At 70.6% G+C, this 20,949-nt stretch overlaps 1 protein-coding gene across 2 annotated transcripts; it reads right to left on the bottom strand.

Annotated features, from left to right (window-relative positions):
* Positions 1-237: 237 nt before the first annotated feature.
* On the bottom strand, positions 238-20,435 carry FZR1 (fizzy and cell division cycle 20 related 1). Of its 2 annotated transcripts, none has more exons than XM_058282280.2 (14): positions 20,306-20,435; positions 10,384-10,488; positions 7,523-7,648; positions 6,802-6,865; positions 6,228-6,355; positions 5,612-5,694; positions 5,005-5,188; positions 4,578-4,643; positions 2,914-3,016; positions 2,648-2,832; positions 2,340-2,573; positions 1,950-2,054; positions 1,407-1,499; positions 238-1,289 (listed from the first exon to the last, which is right to left on the bottom strand). In XM_058282280.2, the coding sequence occupies exons 2-14, from the start codon at positions 10,450-10,452 to the stop codon at positions 1,248-1,250; spliced, it is 1,482 nt and encodes a 493-aa protein (XP_058138263.1). In that variant the 5' UTR covers positions 10,453-10,488; positions 20,306-20,435; the 3' UTR covers positions 238-1,247. The 2 variants fall into 2 exon arrangements, with proteins under 2 accessions (XP_058138263.1, XP_071066123.1); XM_071210022.1 differs by lacking the exon at positions 20,306-20,435 and adding an exon at positions 16,155-16,171.
* Positions 20,436-20,949: the final 514 nt, after the last annotated feature.

Raw genomic sequence — 20,949 nt, 5'->3', positions numbered from 1 at the left:
CCCGGCAACCGCTGCCTGGCCCCGCCCCTCCTGAGCCCGCCCCGCCCACCCCCACTTAGTCGCGACTGAACCGCGCCCCAGGCCCCAGCGCGGCCCCCACCCCATCAGTCCCCGCCCAGCGCCAGAGCCCGGCTACAGAAGCCGCGTCACCGGGCTCCCCGCGAGGCTCCCCGCGGGGCCCCCAGCAGCCCGCCCAGGCGCTCAGGCCGCGCCCGCAATCGCGTGGGGGTGGCGGGGGCAGAGGCAGGGTCTGTTTTATTTTTACAAAAGGAAACGGAACACAAGCCAGGCCCTGACAGGCCCCCACCCCAGGTCCAGGCGCCTGCCCCTGCTGGGCCGGGAGCGCCTCTGCGCCCCCGAACGGAGCCCCCAGGAGGCAGGCCCGGCCCCGCCCCCACCTCGCGTCGATGACGCGCTCGACTCGAGACCCGCCCAGAGGAGTCGCGAGCACGTGTGCAGGCGGGTGGGCGCGCGCCCGAGGCGGTGCTGCGCGTCCCTGTCCCCTGGGGCCTCTCCGCTGCCGGGTCACAGCCTGGGGCGGCGACAGGGAAGCCAGGACGCTTCTGGAAGGGACGGTGGGCTTGGAGGGCAGCTAGCAGGGTGGCTGGTGGCGGCTGTGGGCACTGGGGTGGGGAAACACCCGGGCCTGTGGCCTCCAGAGTCCGGCGGGCATCGTCAGGGCGAGGGCTGGAGCCTCGCTGGGAGGGCAGGGTGCCGGCCCGGGGTCCACCGTGTCCACTGCTCGCCCGGGAGGCTGGCGCGGACGTGGCGGGTCAGTGTCCAGGCGATCTCTGGCACTGAGCGCCGTGTCTCTGGTGATGAAGGTGCCCAGGGGAGCCCCGGGATGGCAGACGCTGATGGCCGAGGTCAGCGCTGAGGCAAGGGGCCGCTGGGCGCGGGGATGGCGGGGACCTCGGGGAGAGCGTGGAGGCCCAGGGCCTCCCGGCTCCGGCGACAGGCAACGGCGGCCCGGCTTCCGGGGGCGTCTTCAGTCACCCGTCTTCCGAGGCTGGGGTCCAGCCGAGGCCGCCGGCAGCCGCCTGGCTCCTGCCCTCCGGGGCGCTCCGCCTGGGTGCCGGCCCGAAGGCGTCCCAGCCCAGACACGGGTGCACGCTGCTCGCAATCAGGAGTTTAATGGGGAGCTCGGGCGCGCCGTGGCCCAGCTCCTGCCCCGGCGGCCCCGCGTGCGGGGAGGGCCCCGTGCGCGCGGGGGGCTCGCCGGGCGCCGGCGCGGTCCCGGGGCGGCTCTACCGGATCCTGGTGAAGAGGTTGAGGACGGACACCGACTCCTGCGGGCAGGCGGGCATGCGTGAGCCCTGCGCCCGCGCCGCCCCGGGCCAGCAGACCGGCCGAGGGCCTGGCGGGCGGCGGGCGCGGGGCACGGGCGCCGATACGCCCCACGTTACCTTTGTCGAGCGGGTTTTGCTGAAGACGTTCCAGAACCTCAGGGTCTCGTCGCCGGCCCCGGTGACGATGGCCTCTCCGTCGGGGGACATGGCCTGAGCGGGAGAGAAGCCCCCGCTGAGCGTGTGCCTGGCCGCCCGCAGCGGGCTCTCTGACGGGGGACCCCAGGCCGGCAGCGACGCCGCAGGAGGGGCGGGCGGGGCGCGGAGGGCCAGGCCCGGGGCGGCTGCAGGCAGGGTCCGCTCAGGGCGCAGCCTTCCAGAAGGCAGCAGGAGCTCCGCGGGGAGCGCGGGGGGGACAGTCCCTCTGCTCCTTCCAGCGTTTTTTTTTTAACGCTTTTGGTTTTGTTTATACTATTTCTGTGTTTAAAAAACCTGAATAAACGTATAAAAGATCCCCGCGAGGTGAATGCACGGGGCAGTGGAGCCTCGGGGTGGCCGAGGGGGCCTGCGCCCGCGAGGCCAGGGGCTGACAGCTGGAGGCAGAGCCTTCCCGGCTGCGGCCTGGGACCCTCAGCGGCTGGTCAAGGCGTGCGGGGGACTCACCAGGTAGAGGACGCGGTACGAGTGGCCGGTCAGCTTGGCCACCTGCGTCAGCGACGGGTACTTCCACACCAGGATCTGGTTCTGCGAGTAGCCATGCGTGCTCACCTGGGGCGGGGACCGTGGTCAGGGCGGCGGGCCTGGGGACCACCGAGAGCCCACTTGGGGGACAGGAGCGCCCTGGTGGGGCAGGGGCACCGGGGCGTGGGTGTGGGCCTGCGCAGTGGGGTGGGCAGCCCTGCCTGCAGGATGCCGGGCGTGGTGGCCGGGGCGGGCACCCCGGGGTCTGCCTTCTGGGTGCGGCGTGCACCTGGGGTGTCACCCCTCTTCCTGCGCGGGTGGCTCCGGGTGCCCGTGAGGACGGGGAAGTGCCCGTGCCCGCCCGGCGCTCACCAGCTCGTTGGCGTGCTTGGACCAGGCCAGGTTGCACACTTGGGAGCCTGTGTCGATGCACTGCAGCGGCTGCCCCGTGAGCGTGTTCCAGAAGCGGATGCAGCGGTCGGCCGTGCCCCCGCCGGACGCCAGCAGCCCGTGCTGGTGCGGGGACCAGGCGATGGCCTTCACGGCCGCCAAGTGCTCCGTGTACTGCTGCACGGGGCTGACGCTCGAGTGGTTCCAGACCAGCAGCTGCGGGGAGCGGCCGTGAGCACGCGGCCCCCCAGCCCGCCCGGGCCCGTCCCCGGTGGCGCGAGGGCCGGTACCTTGTTGTCGTTGCCCCCCGAGGCCAGCAGCTGGTGGTCCGTGGACCACTTGAGCCCGCACACCTCCTGCCGGTGGCCCTGCAGCCGCCGCTCCGACTGCAGGGGCGGGCTGCGGATGTCGCGCTGCAGGATGGTACGGTCGCGGCTGCCCGACGACAGCTGCTCGGCGTTCCAGGCCAGCGCACCTGAGGCCAGGCAGCAGTGAGGGGCGCAGGGTCCCAAGCCCGACCCCGGGGCACAGCCCCCCCGCGCCCCGCAGCCCTCACCAACGCGCGCCGTGTGGCCCTCCAGCATGGACAGCTTCTTGCCCGCCGCCGCGTCCCAGATCTGCACGAAGCCTTTGTGGGTGCCGACGGCCACCAGGTTCCCCTAGGACGGGCCGCGCGAGGGCAGGTGTCAGCGCCACGTGCGAGGGCGGCCGGACGCCCCCTGCCCCCCGTGCCCCCGGCCCCTCTGGGCCCGTTCCTTCACGGCTCGCCCGCAGTGCACCCTCGGCGACCCGAGGCCCTCCATCACACTCCGGCTGACAACGCGTGCGGGTCTGTGACGACGTGGGGAGCGCATGCGAGGGGCCCGTGCACTGGGTGAGCACGTCGTGTCGGAGGAGACTAAGTGGGTGGTTCAGGGCGCGGACGCCCGATGATGGGGTTGAGGTGTTTCAACGCCTGCACTTGACACCAGAGACATCAAAAAATAAGATGGATGGGGCGGCGGGAGCAAGGAGGGTGGGCGGACAGAGGGAGGGAAAGACGGCTTGGAGCGGGGACACCACATGCTGGTGGCAGCCCGGGGCGGTGGGGCGTGGACGGGTGCTTGTGGGAAAATTCAGCTGCGCGGTGCCCGCCGCTCCGCCCCAGCAACAAGGGCCCCGAGTCCTGCCTTGAGCCGACACGGAACCCCAGGGAGCGGAGGCCAGCCGCCCGGAGGCAGAGGGGCCCCGGGTCCTCCCTCAGGCTGCGCGCAGACCCCCCCCCCCCCCCGTCAAGGCCGGGACATGGCCCCAGGCGGCCCCGTGCCAGCCTCTGCGCCAGGACCAGCCATGCAACTGGCCCCGAGCCTCAGGGACACGGCCCGGGCCGGGGTCCCCTCTCCAGGCGCAGGCCCCGGCCCCCCTATTGAAGCTGTGGGGGTGGAGCTCGCGGGGCGCAGCTGAGGGGGGGAAGGCCCGCCGTCATCCCCGGCGAGCGTGCGCACAACACCCCGAGGCAGGGCGGCCAGGAGCCTGGACATGCCGCCCGGCGCGGTGGGCTAACGCGTGGCGCTGCCCGCGCCCCCCGCGAAGCCCCTGCCCTCGGCGCCCCTCGTGGTGGGCACGCCGCCCTTTGTGAGATTGAGTGACAGGGGCTGCCGCAGCCCGTGCGTGGAGCCAGGACGGAGGCCCTGTGGCCGGGCCCCCACGCGGCCTAACGAGCCCGGAGGGAACCTCTGGAGGGACGCGAGGAGCCGAGCCCACCTCAGCCTGGGGAGGTGGGGAAACTGAGCCTCGGGCAGCTGTGCCCCGGGAAAGGGGCTGGACCCCCGGAGCAGGCCGTGGGCCAGGCGGCTGCTGAGCAGGCTGCCACGGGCCCTGCGCCCCCACCGCGAGGGCCTCGGCGGCTCTGGGGTGGGACCGCCTCTAGCGGGGGCACGGCGGGCGGGGCCACGGCTGTCCCCTGGCTGCTGCCTCTGCCGCGCCCCCAGAGCTGACAGGACACGTTCACGCGCTCTTCCCTCAGGCGGGGCCTGCGCGCCCCCTCCCTCCACGCCGGGCTCCCGCCGCCCTGCACCACGCGCTCCCCACGCTCCCACTCCCATGCTTTCCCCTGCTGCTCTCCTGCCCTCCGGCGGCGCTCCCACGCCCCCGACACTCCCCTGCGACACTCCTGAGGGCCCCAGGCCCCCCGCTCGCCCCCGGTGCCGACCCCCCCCCCCAGGAGCCCCAGGTACTGACCCGCTCAGACCAGCCCACGGAGGTCACCGAGTCCCCTTCGACGGACAGGTCACAGAGCCGGGTCACCTGCGGGGGGGGGGCAGTCAGCCCAGGCGCCCGGCGGCCCCCCCCCGCCCGCGCATTCATTCGTTCACTCAATCGTTCACTCGTGCATTCGTTCCCTCACTCACTCACGTTTGTTCACTCGTTCACTCATCCTCACTTGTTCAGTATTCCTCCGTTTGTTCACGCGGAAATTCACTCATTCGTTCACTCGCTTACTCGTTCACTCACACGCATTCGCTCACTCCCTCGTTCACGCACGGACTCACTCAGCTCACGCCTCGTCCACTCACCGCCTCACCCGCTCCCGCACTCGCTCCCACACCCGGGCCTGCGGGTCCTGGCCTGGCGTGAGCACCGGGGACCCGGGACCGCGGCCGCCCACCTGGCTGGTGCAGGCGCTCCACAGGTAGACGCAGGTGCCCAGCCCCACGCTCAGCACGTTGAGCGACGACCAGTCCACCAGGTTCAGGTAGAAGTCGTCCTGGAGCTCGGGCGCGTCCAGGACCTTGAAGGGGATTTTGGAGATTTTGCGCGTGGGTTTCCGGGGAGACCTCAGCAGCTTCTGACTGCGGAGAGAGCGGGTGGGGGCGGTCGGCATCCGTCAGCCCGCGCCTCAGACGGTGCGCCCCCCCAGGCCGGAAGCTGCACAGGAACACCTGCCCCGAGCCCGCCGCCTCGTGGTTGGCCTGCTGCCCCCGCCGGGGTCCCGCCGCGGGCGCGCCCTGCTCCACGGCACCAGCCACCCGGCGCCTCCAGGGAGCCCCCCAGCGGTCGGCAGCCAGGCCTGCCTGCCGCACCCCTTCCCCTCTGCAGCCCCAGGCTGGGGGCACGGCAGGCCCGCGAGGGGCGGGGCCCAATCCTCACGCACGGGGACCAGGGCGGCGAGAGCGACCACAGACGCCCGAGAGCACTCAGCCTCCCTCGGAGCTGCCCCCCGCCACCGTCCAGCCAGGGGGGCTCAGCCCGCCCCGGGCCGCCTCGGGCCTCACCTCTTGTTGCTGACGGGGGACAAGGAGTACGGGGACACCTCGTTGCCGTCGTCGGGGCTCGAGCGCTTGGTGCTGAGGGAGTACTGGGCAGGAGACAAGCTGCAGTCAGCGGCACCCGGCCCGCGGGCTCTCCTGGCTCACCAAGCTCAGGGCCCCCCACCCGCCGTGGGCCAGGCAGGCACAAGCAGGTGGAGAGCGGGGAGCGTGCCCTCCCCGGCCGCGGGCGCAGCCAGCCAGGCCCTGCGGAGCGGTTTCTGGGCGGCAGTGGGCTCTGGCGGCCGCTGCCCCCGGTGCCCCGGCCCCTCTGGCCTGCCCTTGACACCCCCAGCCAGGCTCTTCCCAGCCCCGGCCGGGCTGCCCAGCGACGGGGGCTGCTCAGGGCCCTGGGCCGGCAGACCCCACCTACCCGCTGGGCGCCCCCAGCCGCCCCAGCCCTGCCCTGCCCCCAGGCAGGCGCCTTCCCCTGGACTGGGATGTGGGGCACAAGTAATCGGGGGGCTCGAGGGGACACCCTGAGACCCAGCCTGGGGCTGGAGCCGAAGCTGGGAAGCAGGTCCGGGGTGCTGGGGGGAGGCAGCGCCGAGGGGCGCCCAGAGGGCGGAGGGGCGCGGCTCACCGTGAAGAGGCTCTTCCTCTCGGGCGTGGAGGGCTGCAGCCGCCGGTCCTCCGTCTGCGGGTCCTGCACCTTCTCGATGCCGGCGCCCAGCAGCTCGTTCTTCAGCAGCGCCGAGTAGGCCAGCCCGTCTGCAGGCACCGCGCGTGAGGAGGGGGGCCGCGGGCGGGGGCCGCGGGCAGGGGTGCAGGCACCGCGCGTGAGGAGGGCCAGGCCCCGGGGGGCGAAGGGGGCCGCAGGCAGGGGTGCAGGCACCGCGCGTGAGGAGGGCCAGGCCCCGGGGGGCGAAGGGGGCCGCAGGCAGGGGTGCAGGCACCGCGCGTGAGGAGGGCCAGGCCCCGGGGGGCAAAGGGGGCCGCAGGCAGGGGTGCAGGCACCGCGCGTGAGGAGGGCCAGGCCCCGGGGGGCGAAGGGGGCCGCAGGCAGGGGTGCAGGCACCGCGCGTGAGGTGGGCCAGGCCCCGGGCAGGGGGCGCGGGCGGGGGTGCAGGTACCCCGGCCATGAGGTGGGCCAGGCCCCGGGGCGCAGGCGGGGCCCGCGGGGGGAGGGTGCAGCAGAGGGCAGGGCGGCCGCCCACCTTTGCCGTTGTCTGAGGTGGCGTCCTTGGCCTTCCGATTCTGGCTGGGGGATTTCTCATTTTCCTGGGGGGCGGGGGGGGGGGGCAGCAGTTTGATATTGTTTACGAATTCCAAAAATGGATACTGAATATTTGTAAACTGGCCTGTTCCTCTGGGCGTGCTTAAGTTACGTTTAGGACTTTGATTAGGCCACATCAGTAGGATGCTACTACTGAGTAAACTACCCGGCAGTGAAGAGTGTGTTTTTGAGCTGGAGCCTGGGAAGTAAACACACGGAGAAGCAGGTGTGGCAGAGGCCCGAGGAGAGAGACGAGCCCAGCCGGTCTCCTGATGGCCTACAGCTGGCCTTGCGGAGAGACGACAGCAGCTGAGCCCAGGGAGAACCGAGCCCAGGAAGGGAGGAGCCCAGCAAGCCCGAGCCCTGGCAGACGTCGCCATCTTGCTCCAACACGTGGAAATAGACTTTGGGGAGGGAAGTAACTTAGGCTTTATGGCCTGGTGTCTGTAAGCTCCTACCCCACATAAACACCCTTGATAAAAATCAGCCCATCTCTGGTATTTTCCATCAGCACCCCTTGGCTGACTAGGACGGAGGGAGGATGGAGCGCCCACACGTCCCAGGGCCCCTGACGGGGTTCCTCGCACCCCGGGTCCGCGCACTGGCGCTGGACGCCGCCCCTGCCTCTGCCCGGGCCCCACACCCCCCCGCACTGCGCTTACATTGATCCTGTGGAAGTTGACGCTCCAGTTGGCCCCGGCCCGCGAGGGGATGAAGCGGTCCCCGTGCTTGCTGGGCGAGGACACGGGTGAGCTGGCGGGCGTCAGCGTCCGACGTATCTCCGCGACCTGGGTGCGCAGAGCATGGGTTGGCGCCAGCCATGATGGCCCCCTCCCTCGGCCCCGAGCCCGTCTCCCCAGCCCCTTGCGCTTGGGCCCTGACGCCACGGGACAGGGGCTGGGCTGGGAAACCTGAGGGGCAGCGGTCACACGCTGGGGTCGGCGACTCCCGTGCCTGGAACTGGCTGGCAGCACCCGCACGTGCGAGACCCCAGCGGGGGAGGGCCGAGGGCCCGGCGGGGCAGCAGGGGCATCAGGGGAGCAGGGCGGCTGGCGGAGGCCCAGCGGGCTGCAGCCTGGGCTTTCAAAAACGCCGCAGCGGTGCAGCCCGCGTGACACGAGATTTGCCACGCTTAATTCCAGAAAAGTGTCCAATTGGGAGGCAGTCACGACACGTGCGACGCTGTGCTGCCGTCACCACTGTCCGTTTCCAAAGCTTTTTTATCCCTCCAAATGGAAACTGCACCCGTTAAGCAACAACGACCCCCTTCTCCCCCCTTCAACCCCCCAGAGCCTCTCTTTTCCTTTTTGAACAAGTCAAATTTATTAATACATATTAATAAAGGATATAATTCATTCAAAGCACATCCTCAGTGGTGTTTGGTATAACTCCATGGCAGCGTATTCGTTATTTGTCATTATTAAAGCATTTTCATTATTTCAGTAATAACGTAAAACAAAAAACGAGAAAATTCTTCCCCAATCTTCTGTCTCCACGAGTTTGCTCATTCTAAGGACTTCCTGTACGGGGGCCCACAGGGTGGGTCTTTTCGTCAGGCTCCTGTCGCTGAGCGTCGTGTCCTCAAGGTCGGCCACACGCAGCGTGGACCAGAGCTCCATTCCGCCTGTGGCTCTGAGGAGTCCCCGTCTGGTTTCTCCGTCACCTGCCAGTGGACCTGGGGCCGCCTCCACCTGCCGGCCGCCGCGAAGGATGCTGGGATGAACGCTGTGAGCGCAGCCTGGCCTAGCCCCTGCTCCTGAGTCTCTGGCCACCCCCGGGGCCGCTGGGCCTGACGGGAGTTCTGGGCTGACGGCCCGCGGAGCCCGCGCTGACCTGCCCACCAGCTGTGCACGCGGCTCCAGCCCCCCCACCCGCGGCCTCGCCAGCGCCGGTTACTTCCTTTTTTTCCCTTTTACGACAACTGTCCCAGCAGGTGTGAAGGGGTACCCCGCTCTGGTTTTGCTGCAAACAGGACTGTGTTTTTGAGGGGGGTTGTCAGATGCTGAAGCGTGTTCCTCTGTGGCCCGTAGCCAGCGGGCGCCCCCTGCCCACCGCAGCTGTCCTCTGCGATGCCGCGAGGGTGGCAGCCCTCCATACTGCACCCACAGACTGGGCGGGCCCCCGAGTCTCTTCCGGGGTTCCTGAGGTGCCGCGGCTGCCGGGCAAGGTCGATGAGCTCGGGGCTGGTGCCGCTTCCACCGTGCTCCAGGCGTCCCTGCCGCCTGTGGCCTGGTGGCTCCTGGCGGGTTCCGCTGGCCCATCTGTGCCAGGGGCTCAGTTTCCCCAGAACCCCACAGGTGCCCTGGTGACATCACTGCCAGCCTCTTTTGGAGTTAGACCCAGGGGACCGAGCCTGCAGGCTGCAGCCAGACATGGTGCCGACGTCCCCACGGGTGACCTCTGCGGTGGCTGCAGGTGGCACGGCGGAGGCAGCCAGTGCTGGGGGAACCTGGATGCGGTTCGACCGAAGAAAGGCGCAGCTGGGCCTCCACGGAGCTGCCAGGCAGGAGGGCGTGGCTCTCGTTCTTTCCCAACCACCTGAGGTGCCAGAGGACGTGACGTACCACAGGCCTCGCCCCCCAGCCACAGCGCGGCTGCTCCCCTGGGGCCACCGCCCGGCCACCTGAGCCAGGAAGGGACGACGATCCACTGCTCCCGCTGGACGCCCAGGCCTGTCCTCTGCTCCCGGGAAGCTCCTTGCTCTGGGAAGGACCCATCTTGGAATCCCGCTCCGTGCGTTGTCACATCTCGGAATCCCTCGCCCTGAAACTGCTCCGTTTTCCCTGGACCTTCAGGACCCTGACGCATGAGAAGGTTCTAGGCCAGTCCTGGCACAGGCCTCCGCTCACGTGGTCTGTGACAGTTCCAGGGGCAGGCCAGGTCACGCGCCCGCGGCAGAAGGGCAGGGCAGCGACGCTGTGCTCTCCCTGCCTCCGACAGGGGCGGGTCCGCCGCGCGCCTCCTGCCAGCTCGTGAACGCGCCGAGGGACCTCCGCTCAGCCGCTCACCTCTGAGGGGGCAAGACTTCCTGTGGGCGGGCCTAGGCCGCCACCGTTCCTCACCCACACCCCATTCACCTGTTGACCCGACTCGGCCTGCACAGCCCGGGCCACCTGAGTCGAGGGGCTGTCACCTGTCAGCGTCAGCTCTCGAGCTGCCACCGGGCCCGTTCAGCGCAGCCCACCTCCCACGAGCAACCCCTTGCTCTCCAGATGACAGCAGGCCCCGGGCTCACCTTCTCCTCTCCTCTGCCCAGCCCACGGCGCCAAAGCACCCCTCACGCTAGCCGCCCATCCAAGGGCCAGCACCGAGTGCAGCCTCAGGCCCCAAGGGACAGGAGCGGGGCTTACATCTGACAGGCCGCTGGACCCCCTGGCGCTACCCCCAGGTTCTCCCAGGCTCCCGTCCGGCAGGGGTGGCGCAGGCCCAGCAGGGCGGTGCAGGGCCAGCAGAGCAGCGTGGGGCCAGCAGGGGCGGCACAGGGGGCTGCGGGGCGGGCTGGGGCCGGCGGGCGGGCACTCACACAGGGCATCGTGTTCTCGTTCTGGATGACGATCTGCCGGAGCAGGCGCCGCTCGTAGTCTTGGTCCATGGCGGGGCGGGGCGCGGCCTCCCGGCCGAGGTCAACCTGCGGCAGGAAGGGCACGAGGTCAGCAGGGCAGGGGCTCTGTGGCGGAGGGAGGAGGGCGCCCCTCACCCGGGCCAGGCTGCCCTGCCCACAGGCCCTGGGGTCGCCGGGAGGTGCCGGGATCTGTGCTGGTTCCCGTGGGACCCCATCAGGTGCCCTCGCCCTCGCCGGGTCCCAGGCTCCTCATCCGCCAGCCGAGGGCCCTGCCCGCTCCACGCTGCTGCCAGGAACCTCGGTTCCTCCCCCCCCACACAGATCTGCACTGCCATTGCCCACACGGCCATGGCCATGACCAAGGGGGGGCTCTACCCTGGAAACAGCCACCGGCCACGGGGGAGACCCAAGGCAGTCAGGGGGTGTCAGGGGGGGACCAGGACATGGGTAAGGGCAGGACACGGGGGAAGGGCAGGGCACGGGGGTGTGGGCAGGGCACGGGGACAAGGGCAGGGCACGGGGGTGTGGGCAGGGCACGGGGGTGTGGGCAGGGCACGGGGGGAAGGGCAGGGCACGGGGGGAAGGGCAGGACATGGGGTAAGAGGACATGGCGGTAAGGGCAGGGCACGGGGGTGTGGGCAGGACATGGGGGGAAGGGCAGGACACGGGGGTAAGGGCAGGGCACGGGGGTAAGGGCAGGGCACGGGGGTAAGGGCAGGGCACGGGGGTAAGGGCAGGGCACGGGGGTGTGGGCAGCCCAGGAGGCTCTGGACGATGGTCTCCCGGGAGCCTTGATGCCCCGCCTTAAGGACGGGAGCCAGCGTCCCGGCCTGCAGTGGACAGTGGGGTCAGCACAAGGCCTTGGTGGCCTGCTGGGCGCAAGTTGGCCTCTGGGCCCCTACAGGTCAGCGCGGAACGACGCACACCCAGGACCCCTCGGGACGAGGGCCGGGGGCTCCGCCCTGCACGGGCCAGCTCCCGGAGAGGCCTGGAGGGGCGAGCAGCCCCCGGCCCCAGAGGCCCCGGGCCCCGCTCAGGCGCAGGCAGGCGCAGGCGCGCGGGGCTCGCGGGCAGGGAGGCTGGGCCAGCGCGCCTGGGAGCAGCGGCCGCCCCGCTCGCCACAGAGCCCGAGGCCCGCCCGAGGCCTGCCCGAGGCCGGCAGGGCGGCGCTCAGCACCTGGCCCCCTGGGCCGCCCGCCCGCCTGCCCCGCGCTCCCATGCCGAGGTCCCCGCGCCACGGCCGAGACAGTCAGGAGGAAGAGGCCGATAGGGCGAGGTCCCGGCTCCAGGCGGCGCCTGCCAGGGCCGCACCTGCCCCTTTTTAAAAAGAGCTATTTATTTATTTATTTATCCCCCCCCTCCTCCCGCCCTGCTGTTCCTGCTGTCTGTTGTCTCTTCTCATTTCCCCTCTAGGATTCACCAGGACTTGATCCTGGAAACCTCTGATGGGGAGAGAGGCTCCCTGTCAGCTGCGCCACCTCAGCTCCTGGTCTCGGCTGCGCTTCACCTTGACTCTCCCCTTCGTCTCTCTTGTGTTGTGCCTCCATCTTGCTGCGTGACTCCTTGCGGGGGCACTCTCTCACCACATGGGCACTCACACGGGCACTGGCTTGCCGCGCGGGCACGCTTTCTCATCTTCTTTTTCACTAGGAGGCCCCGGGGATCAAACCCCGGCCCTCCCATACAGTAGGCGGAAGCCCTAGCACTTGAGCCACGCCCGCTTCCCAACGCTTGCCTTTTAAAAATGCACAAGCACGAGCACTGAGGGGCGAGCACTGAGGGGCGTACTGGCTTGAGTTCGCGGGGACGGAACAGGCCGGCGCCTGTCCATCTCAGAGCATGCCGGAACCAGGAGGTGCTTCGGGGACCTGCCCGTTGCCGTCCCAAGTCTCCCGTGGCCACCCCGATGGCTCCCGGGCCCCCACCCAGGAGCCGTGGAGCCTGGGCAGCGGCAGCCAGGGCAGGCGCTGCTCCTGGAGACGCTGCCGCCCTCCCTCGTTGCCGGGCAGCACCCCGGGGCTGCCGTGCGGGGGACTTGGCGTGGTTTCCAGTGGCGGCCACGGGTCCCTGGGGGCTGCACCACGTACTGTGGTGCCCCCCCCATGGCTGGGCACACGCACCACCCGCACTCGTGCCTCTGCCCGACACCTCCCCTGCAGGCCCCGCCCACACCAGGCCCCACCCACAGACCCCTCCCCGGGGCTCGCTGTTGAGGACAGGGCTGGGAGGGCGCGCCGGGGCCAAGGGCCGCCGGGGCCAAGGGCCGCTGGGCCCCCCCCGGCCTGCCCTGCGTGTCCACAGCTCCCAGCACGGGGGCAGAGGCTCCCGCAGCCGCTGGCGCACTCGGCTGCCCTTGCCCTGGGCCGTGTCTTCGACGTCTCAAGGTTACCCTCCCTCACCGCGATGGCGGGCCCTTCCAAACCCCAGCCGCCCGCGCGGGCTGCAGGAGGCTCCTCTCCGAGCCGAGGGCAGCGGCAGGAGCACTCACCACGGGAGGCGGCAGGGCAGGCGTCCCCACCTGGGGGTGAGTCGTCACCCAGGCAGAGGACTTGGCCCGCCGCCCCCGGGCCCAGGAGAGACCCGCTCCACCGCCGCGCCCTCCCTCTCCAGGGCCTGGGTGCGGCCTCAGGTCCCCAGCCGCCCCTGGGGTGGGGGGGGAGCTGTGCTGGGCGGTGACCCCCAACTCGGCCCTCAGACGGGGCGGGATCGAGCCGGCTCCAGGGGCACTGACCAACCAGCAGGGGCCACAGGGCATGCCGCCCCCCAGCACGAGCCCCCGGGGCCCGCCCACGGTGCACTCCTGAGTCGCCAGGGGCACCAGCAAGGCCCCCAGCGGGCAGGGGTGGGGACACACAGCCAAGAACGCCGCCCAGCATCGCTCAGGCACCCTCTGCCCATCAGGAGCGAGGCCGAGCCCGAAGGCCGCGGTCGCATCACAGCACGGGGCAGGGGCAGTCAGGGCGGGTGCAGGGGGTCCCAGGGTCGAGTGGCACCGGGTCTGTGGACGTCTGGGGGGGGCCCGCCATGGGGCGCCAGCCCTTCCTGTCGGCGGTGCCCGGCCATCCGCAGACGCCCCACACGGCCGTCCGGCTCAGGGTGTCCCGAGGTCGGGGGACCCAGGCTTCAGTGTCACAGGCTCCTAGTCTCAGGACCAGCCGGCCCAAGGGACATGCAGGGGGCACTGAGCCGAGGACTCCTGGGGGGAGGTGGCCCTGGATTCCCCAGGGGCTCCTGTCACCCCAGGTGCTTCTATTTTCCTGAAGTGCAGGCGCCATACAAGCAGCCCCAGCGTGTACCCGGTGGCTTTTATAACACCTCGGCGGTGTGTGTTCACCACCACGGCCCGTCGCAGGAGGACGTTGCAACTCCAGAGAGAAAGGAGAACGCCCCGAGCGGTCGCCTCTCGGGAGACGAGGGGCGGGGACAGAGGCAGTGGCCGGAGCCCCAGGAAGCACCGCCCGGCGTTGGCCCCGGGAGACGGGCCTTGGCCCTCGGCCCCAGGACTGGGAGAAGAGGTGCGCGCCGCTCTCCGCCGCCAAGCCCACGGTGCTGCGCTGCGGCAGCCACAGGAAGCCACGCGAGGGCCGGTGGTGGACAGGCGGCGCCATGGCCTCCCGCCGCCATGTGGGCGCAGGGACAACAGCAGAGGCCGACACGTGGGCGCAGGGGTAAGCGCAGAGGCTTCCGGCGCTCGCCGCGGGGCTTTGCTGCAGGGGGGACTGACCCCGCCACGGCCCCGTGCCCCCCCACCCGCCGACTCCCAGAGTCGTGTGTTTTCGGGACGCTCCCAGGCCAGGGTCGAGCAGCCACGAGAGACGCGGCGCCCCCAGCACTCATAGCAGACGAGAGACGAGCGGAGACGAGACTCGCCCGGCCGCGGCGAGGGCACGGAGGCCCATTTGGAAAGCGGCCCTTGCCGTCTGGCAGCTTAAGAGGAGAGGTGGACAGATGTGCGGACGGCGGGCTGGGCCGGGCGGCTGTCCCCTGCGCGAGGCCTGGGCACAGCCGAGCAGCGCCGGAGCCCAGGCCGCCAGGTCCCAAAGGAGGTGGCGAGGGCAGCTCCCAGTGGCCTGGGGCCGCCACTCCCCATCCTGGCTGAGCACCCCACCAGCCGCCCCGGACGCCGGCTGCGGCCACGGCCAGGCCCCTGTGAGGACGGAAAGCCGGTGACCGCAAGCGGGGGGCAGGCATGGAAGCGCCACAGCGCTCACGCCCAGGCCGTCGCACCCAGCCGCGCTCGGGTGAGGCCAGGCGCCTGCCGGCTCGCGGAAGCACCTTCGGGGGCCTGCTGGACTCGAGGTCTGTGCCCGGGCCACCGCGGGCCTCGCCCGCGCACCTCGCTGCAGCACCAGCCCCTGCCACACGGCAGAGGAAACCACAAGCGCAGCGGCAGGCCAACTCTGTGGTGCAGAAATCTCCCGTGTCTGTGCGGCGGGCCCCAAGGGGCGCGGAAGTGACGGCGGGCTGGCGGGCCGGGGGACCGCCTGGGCCCGACAAGGCCTTCTCAGAGGACGGTCCTCGCCTGCGGAGGGCCGCGGCCCAGATGACGTCGGTGCTGCCCCCGCACGCGGCGGAGCCCGACACAGGACCCGGGCAGCCCTGCCAGCCGGGCGCTGGGACAGCCGCCTGCACGGACCGCACGCCTCCTCCCGGGAGCGGTCCTCCGAGGGGCTGCGCGTCCACCCAGGGACATCCTCGCCACCGCTCCGGGACGGCGTGACCGCCCGCCGGGAGGGCTCAGGCGGCGCCTACGGGTGGCACGAGGCCGAACCAGGCAGCCGGTGGGAGACGGCAGCCCCGGGCGGCCCGGGGAGGGGATGGGACCGCCTCCTCCCGCCGCCCCCCGCGCTCCTGGGGTCCGCACAGTGTCCCCTCTTCTAAAGGGAACCAGCTCGGGAAGATGCCAGGGGCGGGGGCGGGGGCGGTGTGCTTGGCGCTTCCTAAGGAAAGCGCTAGAAAGAGACGGAATGGGGCTGCTGGGGCTGAGGACCCGTCCTGGGCCGCCCGCTGCTCGCCGCCAGAGCCAGCTCTGCAGGAGAGGCTTCGGCCACGGCCCCCACCAGGCCCTGGGAAAGGGGGTGACCCAGCCACCCCGGGGAGGGAGTCGGGTGGCCCCGCCCGCCCAGGCCCCCGCCCGCTCCTTCCACTGGACGCTGCGCTGGGGCCCAGGAGGCCGCCTCCCCCAGGCGCCCCCGCTGCTCTCAGACCTGGACACCAGCTGTGTGGCCAAGACGCTCACTGGAAGCATCAGGGGCTGTTTTGTCCCCGGGGGCCACCAGGCCAGGTCTGGGAACGGTCATGACCGTGCTGGAGTGTCTGGTATCTGGGGGTGGCGCCCGAGGACAGCGCCCATCAGTGCGGTTCGATGGCGCCGCAGGGGGGAACCCGGCTGTGGGGAGAGGCAGGGGAGCAGTCTGGAGGCGCCGAGGGTCTGCGGGTGACAGCTGAAGCCGGCGAGGGGCTCCCGGTCAGGGCCCTTGGTGAAGAGCGGCGACATGCTGCGTCCGCTCGGACCCCCAACACACACGCCGACCCCAAGCGGGGGCAGGACAGCTGTCCCCGCCCACCCCACCGTCCTCCTCCAGCAACGGCGCGCTTCCCCGCAGGGGCTTCCACCAGGCTTCTCTGGGGCAAGGGGCTGGGAAGGTTCTAGAAGCTGGCCTGGGCTCCGCCCTGGACACGAGCCCTCCCGGTTCACACCAGGCCCTGGAGAACGCCCGAGAACAGAGCACCTGCTTCCGAGAACAGAGCACCTGCTTCCGGCAGCTCTTCCCAGACTTCCAGTCTTCAAGGTGGGGTCCCTGCAGATCCTGCAAAACCGGTCCCTGCGGCTCCGCTCTGTCAGGCCTCGAAGGGCAGAACAGGAAGCCCCGGGCGGCGGCTCTCGTGACTCAGGGCCTCGCGGCCGGGACGCGGCTTCCTGCAGGAACGGCTCCTGCCAGGCCACCTCTACCTGGCACGGCCGACCTCGGGCTAGTGCTCAGGGTGGGCTGTCCTGGGTGCTGGGTGCTGAGCAACCTCCCAGCTCCCCCCTCCAACCCTAACCCTAACCGGTGGAAACCAAAACTGTCCCGACGCTGGCCCCGGAGGAGACGGCCGTGGTGGCACCTGCTGGCTGCTGGGAGGCTGGGCAGGGCGGGCCTGCTGTCCTGTGGCCTGAGCAGGCCGGGGTGCAGCGCAGGGGGCGGGGCAGAGCCAGGCGCGACAGCGACGGCAGGCTGGGCTCCGCCCCCGCGGCACGTCCCATGAAGTGCACCCTCAGGACAGCCCCGCCTGCCGGGGGCGTGTCCGCTGTCCGCAGCGAGCCCGTGAGTCCGTCCCACCCAGCCGTCCCCGCGGCTGTGCAGGCTGGCCATGCCAGCAGGCCAGGCGGTGCCCACAGCCGTAAGGCCCAGGGGTACTGTCCTTCCCAGACCCCGGCGCCTCACAAAGTCCTCCTGGGGCGGGGAGCGTGGGGACCAGGTCCAGGCCTGGCCCCGCCTCAGGCCTCCTCCCCGGAAAGGCCATGCAGGGGGGCAGGGGGCCGGCACCCCATTCCCGCCATTCTCGAAGGGGGTGGGGCGAGAAGTGCCGCACAAGAACCAACTAGGGAGGCGGACGTGGCTCAACGGGTAGAGCGTCCGCCTACCACATGGGAGGTCCAGGGTTCACACCCGGGCCTCCCGACCCACATGGAGCTGGCCCACGCGCAGTGCTGCCACGCGCAAGGAGTGCTGTGCCACGCAGGGGTGTCCCCATGCCCAAGGCGTGCACCCTGCAAGGAGAGCCGCCCCGCGTGAAGAAAGAGCAGCCCGCCCAGGAGTGGCACCGCACACACGGAGAGCTGACGCAGAAAGACGACGCAACAGAGAGACACAGATTCCCAGCGCCGCCTGATAAAGCGAGCAGATGCAGAACACAGAGCAAACGGACACAGAGAGCAGACAACGGGGGGGGGGGGGAAGGGGAGAGAAATAAATAAAATAAATCTTAAAAAGAGAAAAAACCACCACCCAGGCACGGCCAGCGCCTGGTTGTCCATCGTACCAGGGCCAGGAGGCTCCTTCCCTGCCCTCCCTCAGCGCCCTTTCCAGTGGCCCTTTCCACCAGGCAAGGCGTGCCAGGGGCCTGTCTGGGGCTACGCCCTCCAGCGGACAGCCCTGCGCGTGTCCTGCCGCCGGCCCTTGCCTGCACCTTCCTGTGATGGACAGGTCAGCTCCACCAGCCGGACCACAGCCCCCGAGGCCTGGCTTTGGCTCCAGCCCCCCCCACGAGGCTGCTCACCAGGTGACCTTGGAACCAGCCCCCTCCTCCCATAATAAAATAGGGGTTCCAGAGTGCGGCAGACCCAGCTGTGCGCCCCAGCTTCGACCTCTACTGGCACGGTGCTTTGGGCAAGCTGCTTTACCTCTCTGACCCTCAGTGTCTTCATCTCTGAAATGGGGCTGGTACCACCTGTACCGCCGTAAAATCAGGCCCAGTCGCTGAGAAGGGCCACACGCCGGGCCCCTGGCTTGCCCACCACACCTGCTGCACAGATGTGTGCCCAGGAAGGGCGGAGCCAGGGGGCTCAAGCCCGGCTTGACACCACCTGCCCCACAGCCCCGCCTCGCCCACGACAGGAAGGAAGTGACCCGCAAAGCTGACGAGCAAGGGGTTGCCAGATGGGGCAGAAACCGGGCCAAGGAGCTGCCAGAGACCCCGACAGCCCCTTCCTGCTCCACGGGCACGCCACGGGGACAGGCACTCACGACAGCTCCACACACCATCGATTCTCGCCCCTCAGCGCTCCTTCCAATGAGTGTCCCCGGCTCCGGGCTCGCTCGGGACACCGGCCCTGCCTTCGCAGGCCTCCTGGGCTGGCATCTTGTCCAGGCTCTCCACCTCGGCCCTCTGACCTTCTCCGGGGTGGGGGCCGTCCGGGGCATGGCAGGGGGCTGCGCAGCCCCCCACCCGATGCTGGGAGCACACTCGCCCACAGTCGTGACAGTCAGAGACGTCTCAAGACGTTGCCTGATGGCCCCTGGGGGCAGAAGGGTCCCGGTGGAGAGCAGCTGCCCCAGGAGAGGGGAAGTGCCCCAGGTCGTGATGCAGCCAGTTCCTGAGAGCCGGTCCCTCGACCTCGGTGTGTCAGGCAGCCTGGCCACCGGCCCTCCCAAGAGAACGCCCTCAGACCCTGGGCCCTCTGGGAGCTCCTGGGGGAAAGGCCCCCCGAGCCCACCGCGTTTTCTCGACCTCCCCCGACCTCGTGCTCTGGGGACACAAACCCCGTTCAGCCAGAAGCCCCCACACACGGCACGAGCAGGCGAGGTGCTGTCGCCAAAGAGAACATGGGCGGCAGATCCAGGCAGGTGCCCCCAGAGCAGGGAGCAGGCGCTCCGGGAGCCTCCGGGCCAACGACAACCCCCGCCCCATTATCCAACTGCCCCGTGCAGAGGTGTCAACCGGGAAAGAGTCACCGGCGCAAACTGGACGGTGGCACCATCTGCCACGTCCCACCCTGCCACGGCCAAGCCTCCAGCCCTTGAGCACTCCTTGTGTAAAGGCCAAAGCCCTCATTTGGGGAGGGGAAGAGCCGGCATTCCCAGTGGAACCCCTGCAACCTAACTTGGCTCGCTCTGCCAAGGGCCGCGAGAGGGCCAGCGCCCCTGATCCCACGCCCGCTTTCAGACGGACACGACGGCCCGGCCCGGCCCTGGACGCAAAAGGCCGCAAGGGCCCCTGAGAAATTCTGCAAGGCCCAAGGCCCAGCAGCTTCAGGTGCCTGCGGAACCGGCCCCTGGCCCCCAAGAGAGACCACCCACACCCGTGCATTTCAAGGTTCCTCCGGCCCATCCCTGATGGAGGGGCCGGCTGTGTGTGTTTTCGGGGTGGACGATGTGTCCCGGGGTGAATCATCCTCATTCGAGGCGGAAGCACAGGGAGTGCGGGGGGTGCAGCCTCAGAGGCTCCATGGGCTGTGGGGAGACCTGGGGGCGGGCCTGGGGGGCACCCCGGCCAAGGGCGCGACGTGGGCGAAGCGACCAGGGCAGCGCAACACGAGCTGGCCGCCCCGCTCAGGCCTCAGGCTGGGGGGCAGGTCGGGACGGAGCGGGGACCGCAGTGGGGAGTCGAGGGTTTTAGCGCGGGGAAGGAGGCTCTGCTTTGGGGGTATGCTCCACATTGCGGGGGTCGGTGGCAGTGTCCCGGGCTGGCCTTGGGAGGAAGACACAGGACGGTTCGGAGGTTAGGCCAAGATGACAGGGCCGGCAAGAAACGGCTCTGACCCGAGGGAGATTATGGGGGCACAGTGGGCTACTCGTGGCCAGGGGACTAGGGGCACAGGGACGGGACATTCTGAATCCAGCACCTGGGGCAGTTACACCACTGAACCCCGACAGACAGGGGCACAGCACCCAAGGGTCCCGCTGGCTCAAGAGCCGTGGGGCTCCGATTTTATTGGGGTGCAGGGTGCTCCTGGCCGGGGAGGCCTGAATCAGAGCAGCTCTCCGGGCAGGGCCTGAATGGGGGGGCTGTCTGAATCGGGAAGACCAGGCTCAAAAAAGAGGCACGGCTTGGGGCCGACTGCCGTTCTGGGGGATGGGGACCCCTCGTTTGGGGGAGCAAAGCTCGCCCCGACATTTGAGGGACACCGAGGCAGGGGTGGGGCGGCTCCCCATCCGGATCGGAGAGGGCGGGCCGGACGCGGGGGGCGTTGGGGACGTCAAGGCAGGGCTCGGTTGGGGGTTTCAAAGGAGGGAGTGGGGGACGCGGGGGTCACCCCGGGCCTAGCCCGGCCCAGGGGACGTTCGGGGGGCGCGGTCTGACTCGCTCGCGGGGGTCGGTTTCGGGGGGCCCCGGCCGAGCGCCGCCACCTGCGGCCCGCGGGAGTGGGGGGGCGGGTCCCCGCCGCCGGCCGCCTCACCTGGCTCGCCGCCGTCGCCCGCCGGCCCCGCCGGCCCCGCCGCTCCCGGCGCCGCGCCGCGCCCGCCTCCGGCCCCGCAGCTGCCCAGGTCCCGCCGCGGCCGCCGCTGACAGGCTCCCGGGCTCCGCGGTGCCTAATATGGCGGCGGTCGCAGGCTCCGCGGCCTCTCGCGCCCGCCCGCCGCCGCGCGCGCGCCCGCGGCCACGCCCCCGCGCCACCGCCCAGGCCCCGCCCCTCGGCTCGTGCCCGCGCCGGCGCGCGGAGCCCCGCGGGCCCCGCCCCCGCCGCGCGGCCCCGCCCTCTGGCGCACGGGGCTGGCCCGCCCCCCTCCCGCTCCCTCCGGGGAGCTGCGCCTGCGCGTGCAGGGCATCTCGGGAGGACGTGACGGAGGCCGGGATTCGAATCAATACAGGAAGCGCCCGCGCACGCGTTGCCAAGGGCAACCCGGGCTGGAACCTGGCGGGCGGGGGAAGCCCAGGCTGCGTCGCTGGTAGGGAAATGGCTCAGCTGGGGGCTTTCGTTAGGGGACCGTCACTGAGATGGACACCCAAGGGCGGGCCCACAGGGCGATAGAATAAACCAGGCATGCACCGCCAACCGCCAGTCACCTGGTAGATACAGGTGAGCCCGGAAGACAGGTGCAT

The sequence above is a fragment of the Dasypus novemcinctus genome, chromosome 19 (genome assembly GCF_030445035.2).
Source record: "Dasypus novemcinctus isolate mDasNov1 chromosome 19, mDasNov1.1.hap2, whole genome shotgun sequence".
Classification (NCBI taxonomy): domain Eukaryota; kingdom Metazoa; phylum Chordata; class Mammalia; order Cingulata; family Dasypodidae; genus Dasypus; species Dasypus novemcinctus.
Note: the sequence above shows the minus strand (reverse complement) of the source record. Positions and strands in the feature narration are given on the sequence as shown.

What these genes read in the sequence shown, in the direction of transcription:
- FZR1 (XM_058282280.2), bottom strand. Translation starts at nt 10,452, where the DNA reads ATGGACCAAGACTACGAGCGGCGCCTGCTCCGGCAGATCGTCATCCAG. An exon ending in AGAGGAAGAGCCTCTTCACG is followed by an intron (nt 5,695 to 6,227) that starts GTGAGCCGCGCC and finishes TCTCCTGCCCAG; the next exon opens with TACTCCCTCAGCACCAAGCG. An exon ending in GGGCCACACGGCGCGCGTTG is followed by an intron (nt 2,833 to 2,913) that starts GTGAGGGCTGCG and finishes GCCTGGCCTCAG; the next exon opens with GTGCGCTGGCCTGGAACGCC.